General features: G+C 42.4%; 1 protein-coding gene across 1 annotated transcript in view; it reads left to right on the top strand.

Annotated features, from left to right (window-relative positions):
- The window catches only part of ush1c (Usher syndrome 1C), a 343,726-nt gene that overhangs the window by 149,640 nt on the left and 167,881 nt on the right, over nucleotides 1–26,205 (top strand). The window contains exons 13-16 of the mRNA XM_086007821.1: nucleotides 4,075–4,140; nucleotides 14,098–14,222; nucleotides 20,333–20,382; nucleotides 24,956–25,108. Of these exons, the coding sequence (XP_085863947.1) occupies nucleotides 4,075–4,140; nucleotides 14,098–14,222; nucleotides 20,333–20,382; nucleotides 24,956–25,108 (394 nt within the window). The remainder of the gene's footprint in view (nucleotides 1–4,074; nucleotides 4,141–14,097; nucleotides 14,223–20,332; nucleotides 20,383–24,955; nucleotides 25,109–26,205) is intronic.

Here is a 26,205-nt window from a genome sequence, read left to right on the forward strand (position 1 = left end):
AGAGAACTCTACTCTTTTTTTAAAATAGTGCCATGGGATCTTTTACATGGGGTCTGAGAGGGCAGTTGGGACCTCAGTTTAACATCTCATCCAAAAGATGGCACCTCCAACGGTGCAGCACTCCCTCAGTACAGCACTGAGGTGTCAGCCTGGATTTTTTACTCCAGTCTCTATTGGGGGTTGAACCCACAACCTTCTGACTCAGGGGCAAGAGTGCTACCACTGAACCACAGTCCTTCTGTTGAATCCATTCAGAATTTTGTTTATTAAAAAAATGTAACCATTTCAATCAATTCATCGCCTTGTTTAGTATGAGGCCAAACTTTCAGGCAAACTGGATCAGACCGAATTCCAACTCGGATTAGGTTGCAATCGAGGCCTTCTAATGCAGTTGCAAAAATCAATAATACTTGAAACCTTTAGGGCTTTATTCCTTTATGTATCAATGAATAATCGATTGATAACCTCAACTGAAAATTGTGCAGTCTGTGTAATACTGCAGAACAAACTGAAAAATTCTTAATGATGCAAAACTAGTGTTTTATAAGGTTAGCAGATTTATTAGGACCCAGTTTTTTATAGTTATTGTACACAGGAGCTGGTAGATGTCTGCAGTATGTTAAATCCATTAAAGAAAGATGTACACAGTTTAGTTAATTAATTATATAGCGCACAGCATATTGGTTATTATTGATGTTACAGTTCTGAATTTCTTGGCAAATCAGACTGACAGGGAATGTTTGGTGTGGTTTCTCACCTTGAAATTATCAATTCTATTTTTGTTTTGAGAATCACCATCTGTCCATGTGATAAAATTAAAGTGCTATCTTTTTGTGATTAGGTCTGGGTAGAATTAAGTGCTGAAGTGTCACATTTCTTACTACTCAGGCCCCCTCCCTCACCTCTTTTTCCGGTACATCGATGACTGTATTGGTGCTGTTTCCTGCTCTCGCCCTGAACTAGATAAGTTCATTCACTTTACTTCCAATTTCCACCCTTCCCTCACCTTCACATGGTCCATCTCCGACTCTTCCCTTCCCTTCCTTGACTTCTCCGTCTCCATTTCTGGCGATCGGCTTTCAACAAACATCCACTACAAGCCCACCGACTCCCACAGCTACCTGGACTATACTTCCTCCCACCCCGCTTCCTGTAAGGACTCTATTCCACGGTAGTAGGCCAGATCACCAACAACAATGAGTCAGCCTACAGGGAGGAGGTCCAGCATCTCGTGAAGTGGTGCGCCGATAACAACCTGGCCCTTAACACCAAGAAAACAAAAGAAATCATTGTGGACTTCAGGAAGTCCAAAGGCGGAAGTCACACCCCCATCCACATCAATGGGGCTGTGGTGGAAAGGGTGGACAGCTTTAAGTTCCTCGGAGTCCACATCACGGAAGACCTCTCCTCGTCCCTCAACACCTCTGGTGAAGAAGGCCCAGCAGCGCCTATATTTCCTAAGGAGGCTGAAGGGATGTAATTTGTCACCCCTGATCCTCTCTAACTTTTACCACTGCACTATAGAGAGCATCCTGACAAACTGTATCACAGTATGGTATGGCAGCTGTAGCTACTATGACCGGAAAGCCCTGCAGCGGGTAGTCAAAACTGCCCAATGCATTACCGGCACCCGGCTACCGACCATAGAGCACATATACCAGAAACGCTGTCTACGGAGGTCACGGTCCATCATCAAAGACCCTACCCACCCCAGCCACAGTCTGTTTGCCCTCCTGCCATCTGGGAGACGCTACAGATGCATTCACACCCGTACGACCAGATTTAGGAACAGCTTCTTTCCCAGGGCTGTCACCCTACTGAACTCCACAAATAAACTCTAAAGCCTGCACATCTGCCAATGCACTTTATTATGGTTATATTTATGTTAATATACTACAAGCCAAATGTATGTTGAATGTTTAAATGTCTTAATCCAAATGTACACTCTCGGGAGCCGCAAGCCTACATTTCGTTGTACTGCACTTGTGCACTAACAATGACAATAAAAGTTGATTTGATTTGATTCTCCCAGTTTCTCCGTCTCCGTCGCGTCTGTTCTGACGATGCCACCTTCCATACTAGTGCTTCCGACATGTCTTCCTTTTCCCTAAACCGAGGATTCCCCTCTACCGTGGTTGACACGGCCCTTGACCGTGTCCGTTCTATTTCCCGCACTTCTGCCCTCACCCCTGCCCCTCCCTCCCGGAACCACGATAGAGTTCCCCTTGTCCTCACCTTTCACCCCACCAGCCTCCACATTCAACGGATCATCCTCCGCCATTTCCGCCACCTCCAACGTGATCCCACCACCAAACACATCTTCCCCTCGCCTCCCCTTTCAGCATTCTGAAGGGACCGCTCCCTCCGCGACACCCTGGTCCACTCCTCAATCACCCCCAATAGCCCTTCTCCTTCACCTGGCACCTTCCCGTGCAAGCGCAGGAGATGCAACACATGCCCTTTTACCTCCTCCCTTCCCACTGTCCCGGGCCCCAAACACCCCTTCCAGGTGAAACAGCGATTTACGTGTACTTCTTGCAATTTAATATACTGTATTCGCTGCTCACGATGTGGTCTCCTCTACATTGGGGGGACCAAATGCAGATTGGGTGACCGCTTTGCGGAACATCTCCGTTCAGTCCGTAAGGGTGACCCTGAGCTTCCGGTCGCCTGTCACTTTAATTCACCGCTTCACTCCCACTCTGATCTCTCTGTCCTCGGGCTATTGCATTGCTGCAATGAAGCTCAACGTAAGCTCGAGGAACAGCACCTCATCTTTCGATTGGGCACTTTGCAGCCTGCCGGACTCAACACTGAGTTTAACAATTTCAGATAATTATCCCTGCCCCCATTTTTCATGCAGTATATTTTTGCCACTCCCATTTGCAACATTTTATCTTTCCTGCCTCTTACAAAAGTACAGGATGTTCTTTCTACTCCTTCCTCCCCTCCTAACCACCCCCCCTGTCTCTGCACCTGTTTAGTATCTGTTACATCTCCAGCTTTTTCCAGTTCTGATGAAGGGTCCCAGACCTGAAACGTTAACTCTGTTTCTCTCTCCACGGATGCTGCCTGGCCTGCTGAGTATTTCCAGCATTTTCTGTTGTTATTTATTATTAATGGGTTTCATTTGTTTGATATTATTCTGTTTCACTCTACCTATATAACAGCACAAATTGCAGCTCATATTCCTAGGACCAAGCCTGTTCAGTAGGCTTTTGTTCCATTTAAATTACAGAGCTGTCTCTCGAGGCAACTTCACTGTTGCCTGACTGTAGGTTGAAATTTAATTTTCAAAACCCAGTTCCCAGTGGCAAGAGAATAGCTATTATTGGAGTCCTGTTTTATTACTAGTTTAAATTTTAGTTAAATTACCAAAATTGTATGCTAATGAAAGTGCTGCTGTACTTCTATTCAGCTATAATCTTTACCCCACTCAATACGTAGAAACTTTCTATTAGCACAATACACACAGGACCGTTGCCTCAGTGCCTGTGTATTAAAGAATGCCATTAGATAGGCAGCATGCTGGCAACCCTTACCCTGCTGAATAAATAAGAATTTCACATGGTTAGCATAAAATTCACTGTGGCTGCTACTTCAGCTGCTGTAATTTGAAGAACATTTTTATGTGGATGATGCACTGGTATTGTTTGCTATCGCTCCAACAATCAGTGCTATTGAGTGCAGGAATTCAGGATTCATTTTCCCCTATGCTGCTGAGTACCTAATCTCAACTGCATCACTGTATAGAGATACAGATGGGTGTCATGCATCCCTGTGGTGATGAAGAAAAAGTCTAATGGATAATCATGTCCTTGGTGCCCCTCCTGTCCCGAGACAAACGGTATGTACCTGAGGAGGTGAGAGGAGAGGGAAAAAGGAGGAAAGATTTAGAGTTGGTACCCTCAAAAAAAAACAAAAAAAAAACAAAACAAAAAAAAATTAGGAAAGTCAAATTAAATTAAATTGGGAAGCTGAGACATGAATTGAATGAAACATGATTGGTAATCTTGCATTCAAATCTAAAAGAAAATAGTGTTGTATTTCTAAAACTATGTTTCACATTTTTAGAAGGAAGTTAGAGATTTCACAGAAAACCATTGAAGAGCAAGAGAGATTTCGCAAGGAAATTGAACAGTAAGTGTATTTTTCTAAAGTGCTGGTTTTGCCCCTGATAATGATTTGCAGTAAAGGTATTTCAATGACGTAATTTGTGACCTGCCTTTAATTGTTGAACAGACTGTAGATATGTACAAACCATTATTGTGCAATTTCAAGTTCAGTTAAACTTGAGCAATTTGGATTCTCAGACTATTTAAAAATGAGTGAATCAACCAACGCCAGAATTTTCTAGCCTGGTTTTGAATAATTCAGTTTATTTTAATACCTGTGTCAAGTTCGGCTTCAATAGAATCAAATTACGCTTCATTTTTATTGTAGTTTAGAATCAAATCTTTAGTGATAGTTTTGCCCCTTCTTTCTGCCAAATTTCCCCCCTCGTTTCCTGAAGACATTAATTTCTTATTGTGGTATGGCTCCACAGACTCAGGATGCCCTCCAATGTCTCACCCAAGTAGCCATTCTTCATGTGGGTATCTAGACAATGAATGTTGGCTATTCACCCACAGAGGACACCACAACTAAATCTGTTCCTGTCCTCAACCGTATCCAACCATATGCACTTTCAGGGCTGATCTCTGGATAGTGACCCAGGAATGGGAACCCTGGCTGATTTTTCCCTTCCTAATCCAGAGGTTCTGAGATTGAACCACCACTCCAACTGAAATCAGCTAGCTCAGCAAGGACTGCAGATTGAACTGGAGTCATTCTTGATCTGTATGACTCAGTTACTCACTGCCTTAACCAGCTGAGACATTGCAGAATCCTCACATTTTTTTCCTTTAATTACATACGTGAGCTGGTGCGTTTAAAGGATATTTTCAAACTGAGATTATGCAGGATCTAGAATCAGTATTAATTTACAAGATAACTGTCCCATTTACATTTACTTGCCCCGCCCAGACCGCCATGGTAGTGGTATGGCTCTCATCACCAAATCACACCTTGGTCTATCCCCCTACTCCTCTGGCACTTTCTCCTCCTTTGAGCATCTCACCTTGTTCCACCCCTCTCGCCTCTCATTTTAAATTCTTGTTCTCTACCACCCACCCAAGTACCAGAAAAATGTTACCACTGAGATATCTTCACTGCTTTCCTCCCTCAGCCTCTGCACTGTGCTACTTCTCATCCTTGGTGATTTCAACCTCCGTCTCAATTCATCATGCTCTCTCTCCTCTGAGTTCACTACCCTCCTATCCTTCCTTTATCTCTCCCTCCATGTAAATGCCCCAACCCATATTCACATCTATCCCCTTGACCTTGCCATCTCTCGTGGCCTTGCCACTCCCATCGTGTCAATTGCAGATAAGGCTATCTCTGACCACTTCCTCGTACCGCTCTCCACCCACATCCCCCTTCCCACCCCCAATCCTACTTCCTTCTGTGTCTGCCCCTGGAAAAAACTTTATCACAACTCTCTTACAACTGCACTTACAAAATCCCAACTGTCCAGCCTTTGGCCTTCCATTCACCACAACATTTCTGCAGCTACCGATCTGCTCAACCACACCCTCACCACCACCTTTGATGCCCCAGTCCCTATTAAAACTATTACTCTCTCTCACCCTGGCCATTCCCTCTCGTACGGCCCTCATCTTCGCTCCCTTAAGTCCAAGGGACGCAGACTCGAACGGATATGGTGGACAACTGGTTTAGTCATTCACCACCAGATCTGGCTGGACCACATAAAGCACTATTGGGTCCTACTCTTGTCTGCCACAACTGCTCACTATTCCAGGATCATTCTGGAATGCAAAGATAAGCCACTGGCTTCTATTCTGTACTGCTGACTGTCTTCTTAAACGCCTCTCCCCTGACTCCCTCACCCTCACCTCCAACAACAAGTGCGAGGAGCTCATGGACTTCTTTGTCTCTAAGATTGAGACCATCCGATCAGCTGCCTCTGCTACTTCTGTTCCTTCCCCTAGCCCACCAGGCCAAACTTCCTCTAAGGTTCCCCCCTGCCCTAACCCTGAACTCTGAACTCGCATCTTTCTCCAGTTTCTCTCCGATCTCCCCTGATGACCTCTCTGCGCTCATCTTGTCCATGAGACCCACTTCCTGCTCCCTTGACCCTATTCCCACTAAACTGCTGATCACCCAACTTCCTTTTCTGGCTCCCATGTTAGCTGACATTGTTAACGGTTCTCTCTCCTCAGGTACTGTCCCCCTTTCCTTTAAATCTGCCATTATGACCGTGCTCAAAAAACCAAACCTTGACCCATCCGTCCTTGCAAACTACCACCCCATCTCCAACCTCCCTTTCTTCTCCAAAGTCCCTGAATGTGTTGTCGCCTCGCAAATCCGTGCCGATCTTTCCCGAAACTCCATGTTTGAATCCCTCCAATCAGGTTTCCGCCCTTGCCACAGTACCAAAACGAGACTCATCAAAGTCACAAATGACATCCTTTGTGACTATGACAAAGGTAAACTAGCCCTCCTCGTCATTCTTGACTTGTCTGTAGCCTTTGACACGGTTGACCACACCATCCTCCTCCAACGCCTCTCCACCGTTGGCCAGCTGGGACGGCACTCGTCTGGTTCCATTCTTATCTATCTAATCGTAGCCAGAAAATCGCCTGCAATGGCTTCTCTTTCCACTCCTGTATCATTACTTCTGGTGTCCCTCAAAGATCTATCCTTGGCCCCCTCCTATTTCTCATCTACATGCTGCCCCTTGGCGACATCATCCGAAAACACAGTGTCAGTTTTCACATATCTGAGCTCCTCTAATTCTGCCCTCTTGAGAATCCCTGATTATAACCGCTCAACCATTGATGGCCGTACTTTCAGCTGCCTAGGCCTTAAGCTCCGAAATTCCCTCCCTAAACCTCTCTGCCTCTCTACCTCTCTTTCCTCCTTTAAGACGCTCTTTAAAACCTCCCTCTTTGACCAAGCTTTTGGTCATCTGCCCTAATTTCTTATGTGACTCGGTGTCAAATTTTTATCTTATAATACTCCTGTGAAGCGCTTTGGGACATTTTACTACGTTAAAGGCACTATATAAATACACGTTGTTGTTGTTGTTGTCAGCAGACATAATTGCTTACCTGGTTCGATGCTGCTTCATCGGTGATTTTCTGCCCCATGAAGTGCCCTCTTGTCTATTTGGGTCTCGCTGCAGCTCAGCCTGATTTGTCTGGGAGCCACTGATAGGCTCTTGCTTCATAGCGAGGATCTTGATGGGACCCCGCCATGGTTACATAATTACACTTGACCCAGGAAAATGGGCCGAAGTCATGGTAGTCCCACTGCGACCCTACAGGGGTGGGAAAAGGAAAATCCATTATTTTATTGTCGTACAAACAACAACAATGCATTTACGTATCGCCTTTAATGTGGTAAAACATGCCAACGCGCTTCACAGGAGCGTTATCAAACACTGAGCTACTTAAGAATATATTGGGACAGGTAAGCTAGGTGGTAGAGGTCGATTTTAAGGAGCGTCTTAAGGAGGAGAGAGAGGTGGAGACTCAGAGAGGCTTAGGGAGGGAATTCCAGAGCTTAGAGCGCAGGCAGCTGAAGGCAGCTTTTAAAGGTGGAGTGATTAAAATCAGGTATCTGCAAGAGTCCAGAATTGGAGGAGCGAAGAGATCGCAGGGTTGTGGGGCTGGAGAAGTTTACAGTGATGGGGAGGGGGCAGGCCATGGAGGGATTTGAAAACAAGGATGACACTTTTAAAATCGAGGCATTGCTGGACCTGGAGCCAGTGTAGATCAGCAAGCACCGAGGATTTGGGTGAATGGGACTGGGTACAAGTTAGGACACGGGCAGCCGAACTTTGGATGAGTTCAAGTTTACGGAGTGTGAAAGATGGGAGGCCGGCCAGGAGAGTGTTGGGAGAGTCAAGTCTAGAGGAAACCAAGGCATGGAGGAGGGTTTCAGCAGCAGATGAGCTGAGGCAGGGATGGAGACAGGCGATGTTACAGGAGATAGAAGTAGGTGGTCTTGGTGATGGAGCCAAAAATAAAAACATTGTCTTCCAGTGTCTACCCGTGCGTGGGGGGTGGAGGGGGGCATTGGGCAGAGGATCGGGAGTCGGACCAGGCCGTTAAAAGGATGTCGGGCAGAGGATCGCTGGGGGGTGGGGGGAAGAGTGGATCAGGGCCGGATGATCAGGGGGATTGGTGAAGGGAAGATCATGGCTGGCCTCCAGATGATGGGGGAGGGGAGAGAAGATCGTGGCCAGCCTCAGCATCATCAGTTGGGGGGGAGTTGGGGGTTGGCGAGGCCTGGGGGGGGGTGATCGGAGGCCTCGTGATGGTGCCTCCGATCACGGGGGGTGGGCTAGGCAGGGATCCTGGATCCAGGAGGTAGGTATAAAGGCACTTACCTCCTGGATCCAGCAGTCCCCACCTTACTGTAACTGCCGAGTTTTACCAAGTGTGTAAAACCCATCCACATGCAGTTAAAAATTAAATGGACGTTAAGAAAGAGGCTTCCAGCCTCATTAAAGTATTTAAATTGACGTTGTGCCTCCTGGGAGCGGGTTGGCTGCCCGCCCCCATCCTGCTTCTCGTCCCGCCTCCGTCTAAACCAGAAGTGAGCGCGTTTGAGGCTGGTTCAAGTCGGGAATCCAATATTTAACACTTCCACTTCCCACACACTCCAAACCCACCTTTCTTTTAGGTTAAAATTCCCCCCATGTGTTTTATATTATTTGTATTGTACTTATCTTCATTCCTCTGCAAGCATACCATACACGAATTTGGGAACACATGATTATGTGCCATTGTCCAGCAGAGCTTCTCCTCCACTATGGCAGGTAATGGAGACTGTGCTGCATGTGGAAAAAAACTTCCATCTAAACCAATTAATGTGTGTTGATTAATTCCTCCAGAATGGAACTGCATGAATAAGTGATCAAGGATAGGGTTGAAATTTATAGGATAAGTATAAATATATATAGTCAAATGTATTGTGGGAAACTGTGACTGCTACTTTGTTGGCAACCTCCTCTGTGGAACACAAGTCATGGTTGAATAATGTAGATTGTAATATTACACTGATATTCTGGTTCTATATACTATTACAAAAAATGGAATATACATGTTTAAAAAGCTAAGAAAAAATCTGTGGATTGTTATTAACATATTGAGTTTCTGAGTGAATATTAAAAGGCATATCGTGGAGACAGCCATCATATTAAAAACATTGCTATGTAATTGCTCAGATCACGCCAGGCTGCATTGATTAGAATTTACAAGCCACTGAAGCAGTGAGATTTTTTTTCACCGCATCTATTTGCATAAATTATCCCCCTGCTGCCAATTTTTCTTTTATTCATTCCGGAATGTGGGCATCACTGACAAGGCCAGCATTTATTGTCCATCCCTAATTGCCCTTGAGAAGGAGGTGGTGGTGAGCTGTCTTATACAACTGAGTGACTTGCTAGGGCATTTCAGAGTCAACTACATTGCTCTGGGTCTGGAGTCACATATAGGCCAGACCAGGTAAGGATGACAGATTTCCTTCCCTGAAGGACATTGTTGAACCAGATGGGTTTTTACAACAAAACCAGTAGTTTCATGGTCACTATTACTGATACCAGCTTTTTAAATTCCAGATTTATTTAATTAACTTAATTTAAATTCCCCACCTGCCCGTGGTGGGATTTGAACTCACAGATCATTAGTCCAGGCCTCCGGATTACTAGTCCAGTAACATTACCATTATGCTACCGTACTGGAGCAGATGAACTCTATTGATTGGAAATTATTTTATTTATTTGGATATCTCAACATAGTAGCATTGAGCTAAACAGTTTGAGTTTTCCTGGCAGGAACAGATGTCAAATAATCATAGAAATCATGTGCTGATTATGATTATTAATGATAGATTCAGAATTATAGTTTGAATCTGAATTTTTATCCCCAAAAAAGCAGAAACGTTCACCGCATTTAAAAAGTACTTGGATATGCACTTGAAGGATATAACTTACAAGGCTACGGACCAAGAGCTGGAAAGTGGGATTAAGCTGGATAGCTCTTTTTCGGCCAGCACAGACACAATGGGCTGAATGGCCTCTTTCTGTGCTGTAAATTTCTATGATTCTATGGGGGGAATTTTAACCTAAAAAAATGGGTGAGTTGGGGGAGTGTTGGGGGTAAGTGTTAAAAAATGTGAAACCTGATCTGAACCCGCCTCCAACCTGCCCACTTCCAGTTTTAACAGAGGCGGGATGGGGTGTGGACAGCCAATCCGCTGTCAAGAGGTGGGCCATCTATTTAAATATAACCTTCTTTAATGTCCATTTTGTGTTTAACTGTAGCTGTTCAGTGACGTAATAAAGACTCACTACGCACTTGGTTGTACATAAAGCAAGGCTTTAATCGACTTGTAACAAAGCATGGAGGTCTAGTTAGTAGTCACTAGCTTCCTGTTTCCAGACTGTCTCTGGCCAAGGTGGGCCCACGCCCGAGGATTTATACTCCTCGGGCGGCACCCTCAGCTGGCCGTTCAGTAGTACTTCTTGTAGAAGTTGCGATTTATGACAGTCAGGTTTTGCACACTGCGTGAAATCCGTCAGCTACAGCAAGGCCGGGACTGCTGCATCCAGGAGGGAAGTGCCTTTACAGTTGCCTCCTTAATCGAAGGTCCCTACCTAACCGCCCCCCCCCCCCCCCCCCAAAATCGGAACCCCCCCCCCACCCTTCCCCACATCAGGCTGCTGATTGCCCTCCTGGAGCCCCCCCAGGCCTCCGATTCGCCCCCTAGGCCTCGTACACTACACCCCCCCCTCCCCCCGCCCCCCCCACCCCGGCTCCTCCTCCAACCCCCACCCCCCCCATGCCCGGCTCGTGATCGCGATCTTTTCAGACCCCCCCTGCTCCTCCGGCCGACCCCTGGCCCCCTCCTGTGTGCAGCCTGGTGCTGCAGGCCTACCCGCCCGGAGCCAGCCAGCCTCTCAATCTGGCTGGCTGTTTGTGGGAAACAGAGGTTTCCCATTCAAATCAGGCTCTGCCGTTAAATTTAGCAGGGCCTGTGGGATACCCATTCTCCCAGGTTTCCCGACTGCCTCGGAGCCCCCACCCCTAACCAGCCTTTCACATTAAAATTCAACTTTGACAGTAGTGTAAAACCGGCTGCCTGATATACACGTAACCAAATCACGAAAGGAAATCGGACGAGGGAAATAACGGGTCCCCACTATTGTAAATGCCCTTTGAAGGACTGCTGGTTAGGCCACTGATGACCTGAAACAACAGGGCAGAGCATGCGTGGCACAAGTGCTGCCCAGTTGATTACCAATTTTGAACGTGGTCCTACAACAGGCATTAAGACCCTGATTTGCACATGCAGGCCCTCACGCCTGTTTCAGGCAGGCACCCTGCACACCTAATAGTCGTTGGCTTCCAATTTGGCAGCCGGTGTACTTCCAGGGGACATCAGAGGCGAGAGATCATGACCTGAAATTTGTCCCTCCAACCTCAGTGTTTTGCCCACAAAGCGGGCAAAATGAAGTTGAATTTCTCCTCCAGTAGAATCAGAATAAACACTGTAAAGGGCAAGTAAAGGAGAAGAAAGAATTAAGAAATTACACTTCAATGAAAAGAAGCGGAGAAGTTCAACCAAGATATGGAAAGTAAATCAGTGAAATACACCAAGAAATACTAGAGACGGTAATGAAAAACAAACGCGTTCAATAGTAAGCTAAGTGGCAGTCCCACAGTTAGTCTCACATAAACAGAATTGCCATCTCTCTAGCTGTTAGTGATCGACTCATACACATACACTTTCTGTGAGAAGTTTTCCACTTTATTCAAGAGATAACTGACAGGCCAGCCTCGACACCGTTAACATCTATCACAGCTCCACCTGCAGGCTTAACAAATTTAATACATGATAGATAGATGATACCCAACAATCCTAACAAAAGTACCCTAGGATATTTTATTCAGAATGGTGTTTGAATCTTTTGGGTTTTAAAAAAGAAAAAAGTTACATTGATATAGTCCCTTTAATGACCTCAGGGTGTTCTAAAGCACTGTAGTGTAGTCACTGTTGTAATGTAGGGAAACGTGGCAGCCAATTCTGTGCACAGCAAGGTCCCGTAAACAGCAAAGAGATAAATGACCACTTAAACTGTTTTTAGTGATGTTGGTTGAGGTATAAATATTGCCAAGGACATGGGGAGAAGTCCCCTGCTCTCCTTCAATAGTGCCATGGCAGCTTTTACAGCCACACGAGAGCTCTGTCCAAGTGAATCAATTCATCGGTTGAGTCACTTGTCAATTACTTAATACATATCGAGGCCAAATGCGTGCCTTGTACTATCCCCGTTAGAATGCTGTGCTAGTAGGTTATTGTGTTCTAGCATAAATCAGTATTGTGAATCAGAATGACTTGAGTTTTTCCTAAAGATACCTCTATGGGAATCTAGTGCAGTAAAAAAAATGCTTAAACAAATACCTTAAGAGGAGAAAGCAAGAATCATTTTTTCATATCTGTATAGCTTTGAAAATATTGAAATGTTATATTTGTGTAAGACATCAATTTTTGTGTTTGCTTTGCTTATGTCATATTAACAGATTCTGCATAAGGTGACAATAATATAATATATTTTGAAAGCTGCAGTTATAGAGTTAGATAAATTATAATTTCCCCTCGTGTACATGATTCATTGGAATAAATATACAAAAACAAGAAAATTAAGTTCAATGGGATTACCTTTGTGACAATTGTGTTTTTCAATTAAAATGTTTGGAACATTGCATTGCTCGGAATTCTCTGTGATTGCAGTTAAATTTGCATTGCATCTGCAACCTGCTCAAGGGGCGAACCAACAAACCCAACTGTGTTAGTTCAGAGTCACAATCCAATTATCATTGGATGTTGTATAAAAGCAAAGCTATGAACATCTTTTTGATGACACTATTTATGAGTAATAAATGTTTTTCTTCTATCTCAAAAATCTTATAATGCTTTAATACAAAAATCATTTGACATTGTTGGCTAAGTAAAATAGTGAACTATTAACCAATATTTCAGAGGCAAAGTCACACATTTCAAACTTTCAGTTCTGTTTGGTGGAGTTCTATCGGACTTGCATGATTATTAACAGATCCCCCATGGTTCAATATACTACTGGTCCAGGAAGAACCCAGGTTCAGTCACCAGTTGGTGCTGTTAGCTCGAGTGGGTTTGGTGGGGGTGTCCCAGTTGACCTCAGCACTCTGGATGGGGGAGGGGGAAAATCAGTCAGGTTTACTGCTCATAATCCCAGTGTAGCAAGTGTGCATGATGTAGAGATAGGACCGTGCTTCTCCACTCTGTTTGAATCATGTACCTGATTGGGCTCACACATCGAAAATGGTCACTTGAGCAAAGTGTTCAAGAGCTGCCAGTACCTGGAGTATTGCTCTCAGCATGAGTTAGTGCCTTCAAGAGGGGAGGGAAGAAGACTTAAGAGAAAAAAATAATTAAAAAAGAAGTATGTGGCTTTCATTTTTAATGTCTAAACATGATTGACACTTGGAGGCTGGCAAAATCCCATTCCTGATGTATGCATAAGTTTACATTACTGTACAATATGTTGGGGAAACAAGGCAAGGTGCTAGGTGTCATTAACTGGCGTTGATAATGGATATCAATACTCATATTTTTGTGTCATTCCTTTTTTCATGCTGAGCAGCAATTAATAAGCCGGGACAAACCATTCTGATTGCAATTGTGCAGTCAACGAAATCATTAACCAATTACACAACAAATGTCATTACTCTCTGGCTTGAAGGGCATTGCTGAGGAAACAGCACACTTGTTTCAGGTGTACCGGGTATGTTGTCTGTCATCAGAAGAAAGAGTTATGTATTTTGTTCAATGTGATTTGCCTGTATTACTGCAAAACTGTTCCAATTATTTTCAGGGTAATTGTGGACTTTTTTTTTGCCCAACTGAAAGCAAAGGAACTAAAGGTGATGCAGAACACAATTATGTTTGTTCATCTGATTGTGAAATAATCATTGTTTCTTCCAGGATAGAAGCAGAGGAGCAGAAATTTAAAAAGGAATGGGATGAAGACTGGGGACACCGAGAACAACTCAAAAGTCCGAAGTCAGTTAGTGTTGATGTTCTCCCACGTTCACCACCGAAAAGTAAAAGTAAGATACTTTTACAGTAATGTTTTCATTCCTTATTTAGAGAGTCCCTATTCCTTTGTTGCCAGCTGTAGAGGGTGTATTGCAGACTTTGTTGTAAAATCACAGAAAGGAGTCCGGGCGACAGCAGCCCACATTTTGCTTGTGGGATCTGGAGGAGCAGTATCTATGCAATCGGACCCTAATTTAAATCTATTTATGAAGCTCCAGCCTGAGTCACATGAGTGCTTCCACTGCCAATTAAACCAGTGGCAGGCAGATGACAGAGGTGTAGAAAATTAACTGTATGTCTACTGCTTTGATTTTAATTCCCATGCCGTCTAGTTTACACCGGGTAGAGGGAGTTAAAATTCCCCCTCAAATCCAGTAAAAGACATGTGGACACTGCTGTGAAATCCACCATCCACCCAGTGGAGTTTTATTGAATGACATGTTGATTTCCAGGATAGCATTAGCCTTTAATTTGTTTGTAAGTTTTTTTTAAATTCCATAATCTGATCTATCCAACAAAATTAAACAATTTATGTTCAGTATAACATAACTTGTATATGAAGTGACTTTGTAGCCTTTTTTTAAACCATAAGCTTTGTAAAACCTGCTTCATGGCACAGTAATGCAATTTAATGAACCACTGATACTTAGATGATAGCAAAATACTGCGGATGCTGGAAATCCGAAATAACAACAGAAAACACTGGAAAAACTCAGCAGGCCAGGGCAGCATCCGTGGAGCGAGAAACAGAGTTAACATTTCAGGTTGATCATCGACCTGAAACGTTAACTCTGTTTCTCTCTCCATGGATGCTGCCCTGGCCTGCTGAGTTTTTCCAGCGTTTTCTGTTGTTATCACTGATACTTAGACCCTGGTTTTAGGCCGTACCCAGGAAGGGGGAAAAGTACAGTGCGGGGAGGCTTAAGCTTTCCTTGTGGGGCCCAGTGGAGCATGCCTGCTCCTCTTGATCATACAAAGGAAAGAAAAACACTTTTTTTTTTGGCCTCTTCTGGGACTGATCCTCTTCTGTCCTGGGGTGGCCTAGCAGGAAAGGCACAGCAACTTCCCCGCTCAGGCCTGAGTTAAAATTGCAGTTGGCTCTTGATGATATCGATATGTATAGAAGGACCCCACTGGCTTTGGGTGGGTGTCCTTATCACCTGTTCAGGCGAGCATGTTAAAATTATGGATGCAGATTCCCACTGCTAAATTGGTATGCTTTGCATCCATTTTATGCCCGAAAGACGGGCGCAATGCAAACCAATTTCTACACCTATGTTTCATACAGATCATCTTTTAACCTAAACACAATACTAAAAGTTAAATGTTATTTTTTTTCTAATTTTGTAAGAAATTTGAAGGGTTCTGAAGGTTTAGAGAAAATCTGATCGCTAGTTTGTCAGATGTCAGCCCGGCAGTGGCATATTCAAATGTGTTACCAAGATAGAAAATGAGATGGCTGTAAATCAACAATGTTACTTGCATCTGATGCTCTCAGCTGATGGATGGGCTGTAGTCTGTACCAGAGCATGCACGGAAATAGGAATTGAAGAATATAATGTTACATTCATTTTACAGCCCGTTTGAGATTCGTTTTCTTACTGTGTGTCTTCCCCAGCGCTAGGGTAAAGTCCATAAGTGCCAGCATTGTTAGATTATATAAATAGGCTGATGGCTCAGCTTTACCATAGGCAAAACAGAATGGCAGCCAGGAACATCCATCTCCCCATCTCAACCAGTGGTACCTATTAATTTTCGCTGCTGGCCACATTATGTCCATTACAAGATGCAGCCTTTAAATCCAGTTTGTGAAGTAGGTCTCTATGCTTCCAGAGCATTAGCACCACCTGCTTCCTGTTTTAGCAGTGTAATAAAACAAGGTATTTGACTGGTATTGTAGTTCAAGATAATATCACTGCAATAAAAATGTCTAGTCTGATTGTGATTAGTTTTGGTACTCAAGATGCTTTATATTCCTTACCAATATAATCAGTCAAGCAAAAGATGCCATTTCATTTTTATTGAAATGGCTGCCTTTCTGAGGAACTGTCACAGGATTTTTGAATGTGCACAGGGTTTCACAAATTGCATTGCAAATTAGAACTGAAGTGCCGTGCTCATCAATACTTCATCATTTTCATTTAAGTCATTTTCATTAAAATTATTCAAGGCAGAGCTAAGGGGCATGGTGGATGAAAGCAGCTATAAATTTAATCTCACTAAACTGTGATACTAGCTCATAGTTTACGGGATTTAAACACTTCCTTCATGCTTATTGTGATGATGGAGGTCAGTACTAAGGAATGAAACATTTTCCACTTGTTGGCTCTAGTGACTGCATCAAGCTCTCCCAGATCAGGATAGGCACAGTTTAGATGCAGTATGAAACTCTTTCTACACTTCCTCAGTAAGAAAATGTACTCGCCTGCAACAGTGTAAAATTCTCATTTCCTGCACTGGTCATCCTCGTGATCTCTGTATAAATGCCAAATTAATGTCAAAATATGGAGAGTTTTGTGCTGTTGATTTATGGACACTACTGACTGAGTTGAGGTTGCCCAAAGTTGAGGATACAAATTGTGTGCTTGGGTGATGTGGAAGACCAACTAATGATGCCACAGAATGCTGGAACACAGATTCAATTTCACACTCCACTGAGTTCCCAATATCGGCTGTGTTATTGTGTGAAAGTACCGAGCCCATGCGGAAGTGCCAAGTAGATGCTAGGTCCTTGTCCTCCAAAGATCGAGAGGGAGGGAGAATTGCAAACAGAGATGCCATGGGATGACCATCTTTTATTGCCCAGGTTCAAAGTATTATTGACAGTGGTATATGAACAGGTTACCCACTTGCCTACAAAGGAGAAAAATTGGGCGAAACAATAGATGGCTGTATACCTCCAAGAAAACATATGTAGTTCAACTCCAGTAGGAAGAATGAGAGAGTTCTTTTGTAGCAGAACAGGGTATGGAAGTATAGTGGTTATGGTACTGGACTAGTAATCCAGAGGTCTGGATAATAATCCAGAGAATTTGAGTTCAAATCCCAGTTTTAAAAATCTGAAAATAAAGTGCTGGTATCAGTAAAAGTGACCATGGATTGTCGTAAAAATGTAACTGGATCACTAATGTTCTTTAGGAAAGGAAACCTGCCATCCTTACCCAGCATGGCCTATATGTGACTCCAGCCCCACATCAACATGGTTGACTCTTAACTGCCCTCTGAAGTGGCCTAGCAAACCACTTCATTGTATCAACCATTAGGGCAACTAGTAATGGGTAATAAGTGCTGGCCTTGCCAGCAATGGCCACATCCCAAGACTGAATTAAAAAAAGTTTAATTACCATAGTCCTACACTCAGAGCTGTAGGATATGCTAAGCTTTGTGAGCTATATAAATACATAGTCTTAAACTGTGTTTAATGAGAATTGTATATCTCAAAACAGAACAGAAATTATGTTTTATGTGGCATTTTGATTTTTAAATAATTTTTCTGGGATTTTTTAATTATTTGCACTGATTTGCAACAATTAAGCTTTAATTGTTGTGTATATTGAAACTCAATCGATATCATATATTAAAAATCTTTTGTCTGCATGCACTTCCTGTACAAAACCTTACTTCCTGTTGTCACATTTTTATCACACCTTTGTGTCAAGTTTTACCATTATAAATTCTTATGTTCACATTTATAATGGTAACTCTCTGCTGGCTGTAAGGGTCCTATGCGAAATACACTTGTGCAGTTTCAATCCCAGTTCCTAGTATTCATGGACTTGCAGCACATTACTATCCCTATTTTGGGAGGGTAAGCGGCAGAATAAAGATTGGAAAATCAGAGAGAAAATTACATATGGATGGTCCGTGGCATCTCCTGGCAGCTGACCAAAGGTAACAACCTGGGAAAAGGCCATGTGCCTCTCTCTCAGCAGCAGACATAAGACAAAGAAAATGAGACAAATACATTTTTTAAAACTTAAGGGGTAAAGTTACTCTACTACTACTTTTTTATATTAAAAGAATTAGTTTTGTATCTTGGGCACCCGAAAAGTTTTAAAACATTCAGTAACATTTTTGATTCATTTTCAAACAATAACAATGTGAAAAGGTGCTTGATATAATATGCAACTGCATTTGCTACTATATCTACAGCTTCTCAGTTTTTAATGCTTTAAAAATATACCAATGCTTTCTCTCCAATTATGCCAAAACAGAGGAAAACTTGCTGCTGGGTAATGCTAAAAAAATTCTATAAATGACAGAAGCATAAAGTATTTTCTGTGAGAGTGACAAAACTCTTTAAAAGAACAACTTTGGTCTATCTTATCCAGTTATTTGTATCTTGGCTATTTAGCCTGAGTAGAGGTAATAATTTGACTCAAGACTTATGTTTCTGTATCATACATCTTGAAATATTTCTTGGTTTAGTCAAACTCAATGCAAGAGAATAAACTGGGAGAGGCAACGTCATGAGTCTGTTATGATAATTGGTCTACCTTTGCTATAAATATATCTTTACTAAGCATCATTCTACAATCCAGTACTGCTCAGAATCTTTTTGATGAGAGCCACAGTCCCAATTAATGTCATACTTGATGCCTGCTCTCTGGAGTGCTGCAACAATTTCACTGCTGATTGCTGAAATGTGCAACTGTGATTTCCTACAATACAACCTCCTGATTTCAATCATGTAACTGTTGGCAGTCAGCAAGTGTAGAACACGCACCTTCCAATAGGAAAGGAAAAAAATATATGACCAGCAGTTCTATTGCAATGTAACTATATCACTTGCTGTATGGAAGGTGGGATAACCTTGTTTCTGAACACCATTCACTTGCTTTATTTTGTTGGACACCAAGGTAATGAAAGGGAACAACATCAAATTCCTGCTCAGTCTACATTCTGTAACTGTATATGAACCTAGAGGGTAGCAAGCCTTTCAAGGTCAGCAGGTGATGGAAAGACAAATGGCCTCCGGCTTATGTTAGAAGTATTGCTTCTATAGTCCACAAAGCATACCATCATTACAAGGAAAATATAGAGAAATGTCAGTACTTTCATTGTATAAGTAGTGTATTTCACTCTTTACTCATTAAAAAATGCTTTCTTAGTGATGAGGCAAGATCCGACACTGTCCATTGATGCAGTTACCAATTCTATGATGGTTCTAAGGTTATTTTTGGCTCAGAAGATACAGAATTATAATACCCATGGTGCCAGCATCATTATTTTTTTTTAAACAAAATCTTGTTCTCTCCTCCCATCACTCTTCTTTCCCAGAAGACAAAAAGATCGATGACCATCTTCAGCTAACAGTGGATCAAGTGACCCAAGCAAGCACGGAGCTGAAAAAGGAGCAGGTTTGGCAGCCAATATTGTAGCTCAGGATCTGAGTATGTGTGCTGCATTCAAATTCCACCTGTCAATCAAAAAAGAGTGTTGGGTAAAGCTGAGATACTGTGTGCCACAGACTCAACAAACAGTACAATACTTCTTCCTCCTACCTCCCAAGTCTGTTTAGAACTTGCATATGAAAAGCGCAATTACTAATTTTGTTTTACACGAAAGTAATATTTCTCATGCGCAATTCTTGTAACACAAAACATACGTCTATCTTCTATTTATCAAAAATTTACATCTAAATTCTATGCTCACAAATACAATCAGATCTTCAGATAATGTGACGGTCAGTCACTTGGTGAGGGCAAAATCGTAAATATTTTAATCAAGCTTCTAAAACATGGTGTTGTTTCCATGTTTCATTTGTGGGTGCCTTTAGACATCAACAGAAATAAGTGATGTTGAAAAGTGTTTAGGTAATATAACGTCTTCAGTATTCAGCACACAAACATTTTTTTCAAAAAGTGAGACAATATGAATTTCAAAGTTCTCTGAATGAAAGGAGAACAGAGTAGAAACTTACAAGGTAAGGTACAGGTAAAAAGTTGTCCAGCATTCCACACAACTTAATAATTCTTCATTTTCAGTGTCTAATTCTCTGAAAAAGGTATGGCAATCTCAGGAGGAGCGGTGTTCCCTCTGTATGTGTGCAGGCTGCAATCCGTGTTTAATAGTTCATGCTCCATTACCCTAACTGCATGATTTTTTCTTTCACTCATAGCAATTGGGTGGTTTTATCGATACGAAGGCAAATATCCCACCACCCACAAGGTAGAGAATTTTAACAGTGTGACAAATTGCTTTTGTTTGTTTTTGTGTGGATTGAGTTTAAATTTGCCTTGGTTCTAATTCTTCATACAGTGCTGTTTACCTTTCAAATATTTCCTGAAAATACATTTCATCATTTTGCTGTGTGATATAAAGACTGTCCAGAGAAATGAGCTTGTGAATTTATGGTACATCATAATCAAAATATTTGAATGATATATCTCACTTACAAATAAACAAAAGTAAGGCCAAAAGGTTGTCCACACATTCTGATAAGCTAGATGTATCCCAAACCCCAGCAACTCAAGGACACAGCTTCAAGTACATTGTGATATATAGCCTGCAACCATCATTGTTTTCTACTGCCCCACACTGAATCATGGTTTGTTCTGCTTCCATGTATACCAGCAGCCCTACACTGCTTCACCCAAGTGCCATTCTTCATGAGTGAGCCTATAGAGTGAACGTAAGCATGCTATTCAACTACAGGGGGCATCATGGCATGCCAGATTCTGTCCCCAAGACACCCACGTGCGTATTTTCCGCAGGCATTACTAGATAGCGATAATGAGTGAATGCATTGCCAGAAGTAGCCCACTTTAGTGTCCCAATGTCCTCCTCAGTCAAGATCAGCTAACTCAGCACATAAAAGGGAATTAAACTAATTAATAAATAATAAACTAAACTAAACCTGCTCTGCATGGTTCAATTCTATGATCATAAAAGCACTGAGGAAAAAATGGTGAAATAAGCTGTTGCTCGCTTTATTGTTTTCCCCATCCACCAGATGGTGCGAGCTCATATATTGCCTTCCTAACCTCTAGTAATTCTTAAATCCTAGTGGAGGCACAAAAAAAAGGAAGGGCCAATTTTAACTCCCAGCAGGAAGCTGGCAGTGGATGACAATCCTGTGCAGGAGTCTTCAATGGAAGCCCAGCATATTTTAATTGCCAGGATGCCAGTGGTCAGCTGCTTGTCCATCTCGGGCAGAAAGCAGCAGCTGGCCAGCAGGGACAGATAGAGTGGGGGAGGGCAGAGTGGTAACCGAGGGGGAGGGCAGAGTGGTAACGGAGGGAAAGCTGTCATCAGCAAGTTAAGTATGAGAGGGGGATTGTTATGAGGCAGTGGCGTGGTGGTGCCTTGGGCAGCAGGATTTTCTTGTGGGTCCCAGAGGAGCACAACTGCTTCCTGCCACAATAATGGCCCTGAAATTAGGATCGGGGGCTTGCCGCGCGTGCAAGCCCCCGATGTGCACTCACCCTGCGCGCCGACATCTGAAGCCCGGGCCTGCTTGCATTTCCTGTCACTGGCCCGGTTCAGATGTCGGTGCGATGTGCTTACCTGATCCAGCAGCGTAGTTACTGCGATGTGCCGGCTGGGATCAGGTGAGCACTGTGCAGCCAATCAGGGGAGGGGAAACTCATTCATGAGTTTGAGAGTAAGAACTGTCAAACTCATGAAAAGTATGGGCTGCCAAAACACTACTTAAACTTTAAATAAAATTTTTAAAAACATCCCACTGATTATATTAACTATAAATAAGTTTAAAAAAATGTTTTAAACAATTAATAAATTTTTTGAAAAAAATAAATTTTTTAAAAATAGGGTCTAAAACGAAACTTACCTTACTGTAAAATCTTTAAAAATAATAAACCTGTGGAAAAACATTTTCTAAATTGTACTAAAAGCCCACTTACCTGTAAAACTAAATACTTACGTCTGGTTTTTCCACGCGTAAAAACCGGAGGCCTTTACACTCGGGCAACTCTGGGGGAAAAAAAAGGAATTTCACTGCGCACGCGCTGCCTGTGCAGTCGCACGCGTTCTGCCTCTTAACCCCTTGGCTCAGAGGACAGGAAATGCCGGTTTTCAGCGCATGTGCTGTGCATGCTGAAAACCGGCAATTCCTCCGGTCACACGCATGAGTACCCTGTCCGTACTCACGCATTGTGACAGGACTTACTGGGCCATTGAAAGTTTTTTTTAACTTACCTTAGCAAGCATTGCTGGCTTCCTGACAGTTATATCTAGTGGGGCAGCATTGACCGCAGCCCACTCAGAAGTGGGTTAAAATGTCATCGGGGTCCTGTGTATGTCATAGGACCCCAATTTGCATTTATTAATGAAGTCCCGCCAGAGTTTAATGCACTGCCAAAACGACATTAAATGGAGAATTATTGGGAATGGAGCAGGAAATAGAACCGCTCCACTTTAACTGCTCCACCATTCCTTTCCCATGAGGTTAAAATTCCCCCTAGAGGATCTATCCTATGACCAATTCAAGAAAAGGCTCAGAAATTTTCTTTGATCCCATAAGACAAGCAAGTTTTAGGATGCTATGGTTGTCCGTGGCACATCTCTAGACCCCCAATGTGCTGTAATGACCTCCACAGGAACTTGTCAAGTCTTTCTGAAAACATTGCAGCATATCTGTACTTACAGCATTCAGTGCATTTATTGAGTCACAATCATGGCTTTTCACAAATCTTTGAAGCTGTGGATTTAGTTCTTGAATTGAAAATTAAAGACACTCTCATATGAACTGTACCAAAACTCAGTGACTAAATTTTACATAAAATGATGGATATTTCTAAGATTCTTGAGAGAAAAAAGTTAATAACAAACAATATAGATCATCCATTCCATAAGCTTAGTGTTCATTTTATTTATAACTAACCTCATTGCTTTCATTTTGCTCTTTCATGCTATACTTTTACACTGAAACACAAATTTTGTCTGGGGATATGCTTTTGTTTCCCATATTTTCAGGTGCTCTTGAAGTTTCCATTTTAATATCAGTTCATTTTTAGTGCAGTAATGCCTGATTAGTTATCGTGCATTGCTGGTGACCCCTGCTGTCAGTTTTTAAAAATGCAGTGCAAATTTCACTCAAATTATATTTTTTTACATAGAGATATTGAAAACTTCCAATACAGTACTTGCACTGAACTAAACATTAGCAAATTAATAATTGGTAGTTACCAAAATTTCTAATATTTATGTGGTTTGGTATGTTTAAGATGTTTTTAGGCAGCAGTATCATATTGAGCAGTAAGAAATAATGTGTGAAATAAGCTACAGATGACATTTCAGTCTTAGTTCAGCGTGATTATGCATATGGCATTGGTTGGAGGATGAATAGCAAAATAAACTGAGACTTTGGGCTGGATTTTCATTGAGGAGATGGGTAGGAGGCGGGACTACAACTTTCGGGGTTGTAGTCCCGCCTCCATCGAGTTGTAGCCAACCCACACAATTTTGACTTGATTGACCTTGTTGAGCCCACCCAGCGGGCTCAGCAGGCCAATTAAGGGCCACCCGGCAACAAGTGACGTCACAGATTGACATTTCATCTGTCAAGACCTTTTGACAGATGAAATATCAGCGTTTCACAGCTGTTTGAAGCTGTCAAACACTGACAATCTGTGCTCCAAGTTAATTCCTTCCTATCAGGATGATTTAGAGATCTCCCCAGAACAGAAAGCTGAATGCCGCAATTTTTGACATCGCAGCCATTCTGCTTTCTGTGCCGGTGAGATGAGGGACTCCCAAGGCCTGAAGGAAGGAAGGCTGTAAAGGTAAGTAAAACTTCTTTAATCACTTTACACACACCAAACACTCATGCACCCATCACTCACCTGAACACCGGACATCTCAAGCCCTTCAGCCTGACGGCCCGCCTCGCTAACTTGCTGTGGTTTGGAGCCTTCGGGAATCCCACACTTCAAGAATGAAAATAGGGATTAGTCTAAAAACTGCCTGTTAACTGCCTGTTAACAGGCAGTTAATTGACACTAATCCCCTTCCCGCCTCGGGGAGGCGGGTCCCAGTGCGGGTTGGGTACCCGCCTCTTTTGAAACTGGCATGGAGGTGGGTTGGAGGCGGGATGGGTTCGTGCCCCCCGATTTCGGGATTTTAACCCCCCACACGCCTCCAATCCCGCCTCTACGACCCAATGAAAATCCTGCCCTTTATTTTAAGTAAACTTGCAACAGAACGAACAAAAATATAAAGAATAGAAGCTGCTGGAATAATTGTGGTCTCAACCAATTTCCTCTGCCCTTTTTAGTTGCTTCTCCTCATTTAACAATTCCTCATCCCACTTCTCACACTAACCTCCAAACATTCTTTAAGCTAAGGAGAGCTAGAATAGCATCTGGAGAGCTAGACCTCACCAATACTGATTAGCCCCAGTTGAAAAAAGTACGTAGACTAAAGTAACTATGAGCTGAACACTTTGATCTACACTGAAGAGCATGACTATCCTCCCCCCTCCCATGTTATTAGCTCTAAATGTTTCTCACCTGGAATCATGAAAGGGACAGAGGAGGCAGGGACATTTTTCAGGAATGAATATTTTCTTAACTATTCCTCTGTCTATTTACTGTGTATCTACTTTGTACTCACTTGCATGTTTTGGATTTTGCATGAGTTGAGGAATGAGAATTTGATTTTCTTAGTTTCTGCATATCCTATTATTTTTCTGTTGCTGTGGCTAGTTTAATTTTTGAGTAGTCTGCAGTGGTTACAATTCAGGATTTCTCCATGAACACATCTCCACATTAAACCTTGATAGAAAGGGAAGGAGAGGAAGAGGTCCAAGGCTGAGATATTATTTGAGCAGAGGAAGAATAAGAAGGAGCTGGAATTTGAACAGAAACTCGCAAAAGAGAAAGAGGAGATGCTGGAGAAAGAAAAACAGTTGAAAATAAGCCGACTAGTCCAAGAGGTATATTGACACTGCAGGTGGTCAAATAATTGACTTTCAAGTAATACTTCTGTGTGATTTCACGATTTAAATAGTCCCCAACTAATGTGGAGATAATGAAGACCTTTTTTGCCTCTATTTTCAAAGATATTTTTTGGAGCAAGGCCTAATATTAGAATTTAGAAACTCTGCCTAATTACCTACCATTTACCAAACATAACATTTGTAATCCAGTGAATCTTCATATAGCTTTGGGATTTGACAGACTGGCAAATGAAGAACATCCTTGACAATATCAGAATATTAATAGTGTAAAGAGAGAGGAATATGCTGCAAGTATTTGGGGGGAGGGAAGGTTGAGGATTGCACTGCAATTATTTGTGGGCGTTTATTGAGTAGTACACTGCAGCCATTCGGGGTTATTGAAGCAAGTGTTGAGGAATGCACCGCAACTGTTTTGGAGAGGTTGTTGAGGAAGGCACAAAGTATTGAGGAGTGGGGCCTCAATGAGTCCACTGCAACTGTTTTTTTGTTGGAGAAGGGTTATTCATCTCACTGCAAAAGTATTTAACATACTAAATTATCTAGAAGTGAGTTAGATTTGACCTACTTGATTGCTTTCAATAGTTCTAAAGTTGCATAAACTTTCCCTAAACTGAAAGATTAGATAATATTTGTACTATGGGTATTTTGCTGGCTTCATTGAAGATTACTGAATTGGAATTTATTTCCATGTGATGTGCATTATCTTTAATTTAAATGGAAAAATGCCAACTGCATCCTCCTAGTTTGTCCAATTTATTTACTAGGCCGCCACATTGTGTCTTGTTAAAATGTAACTGTATGGATTTTAGGGTTTCTCTGCAACGAGAAAAGTACATTTCCAAAGGGCATTTACTTCTAGCCCTGGTTCTGATGTACTGTACTCAGATTGATTGTATCTCAAAATCTTATTCAAATATAAATATGGTGGTCTTTAGTGATATTCATTTATAGAACCACCGTTCTTGATTTTGTTCTTCAATCTGTAGCTTCATGTGGCCACTGCTACCAAGTTTTCATATTAAGGACAAATAGTCCACATTAAAAATATATATTTAAAAGCTCTTGCACACTAC

This window comes from Somniosus microcephalus, chromosome 15 (assembly GCF_052327205.1).
Source record: "Somniosus microcephalus isolate GS21.2 chromosome 15, FLI_Smic_1.0, whole genome shotgun sequence".
Lineage (NCBI taxonomy): Eukaryota > Metazoa > Chordata > Chondrichthyes > Squaliformes > Somniosidae > Somniosus > Somniosus microcephalus.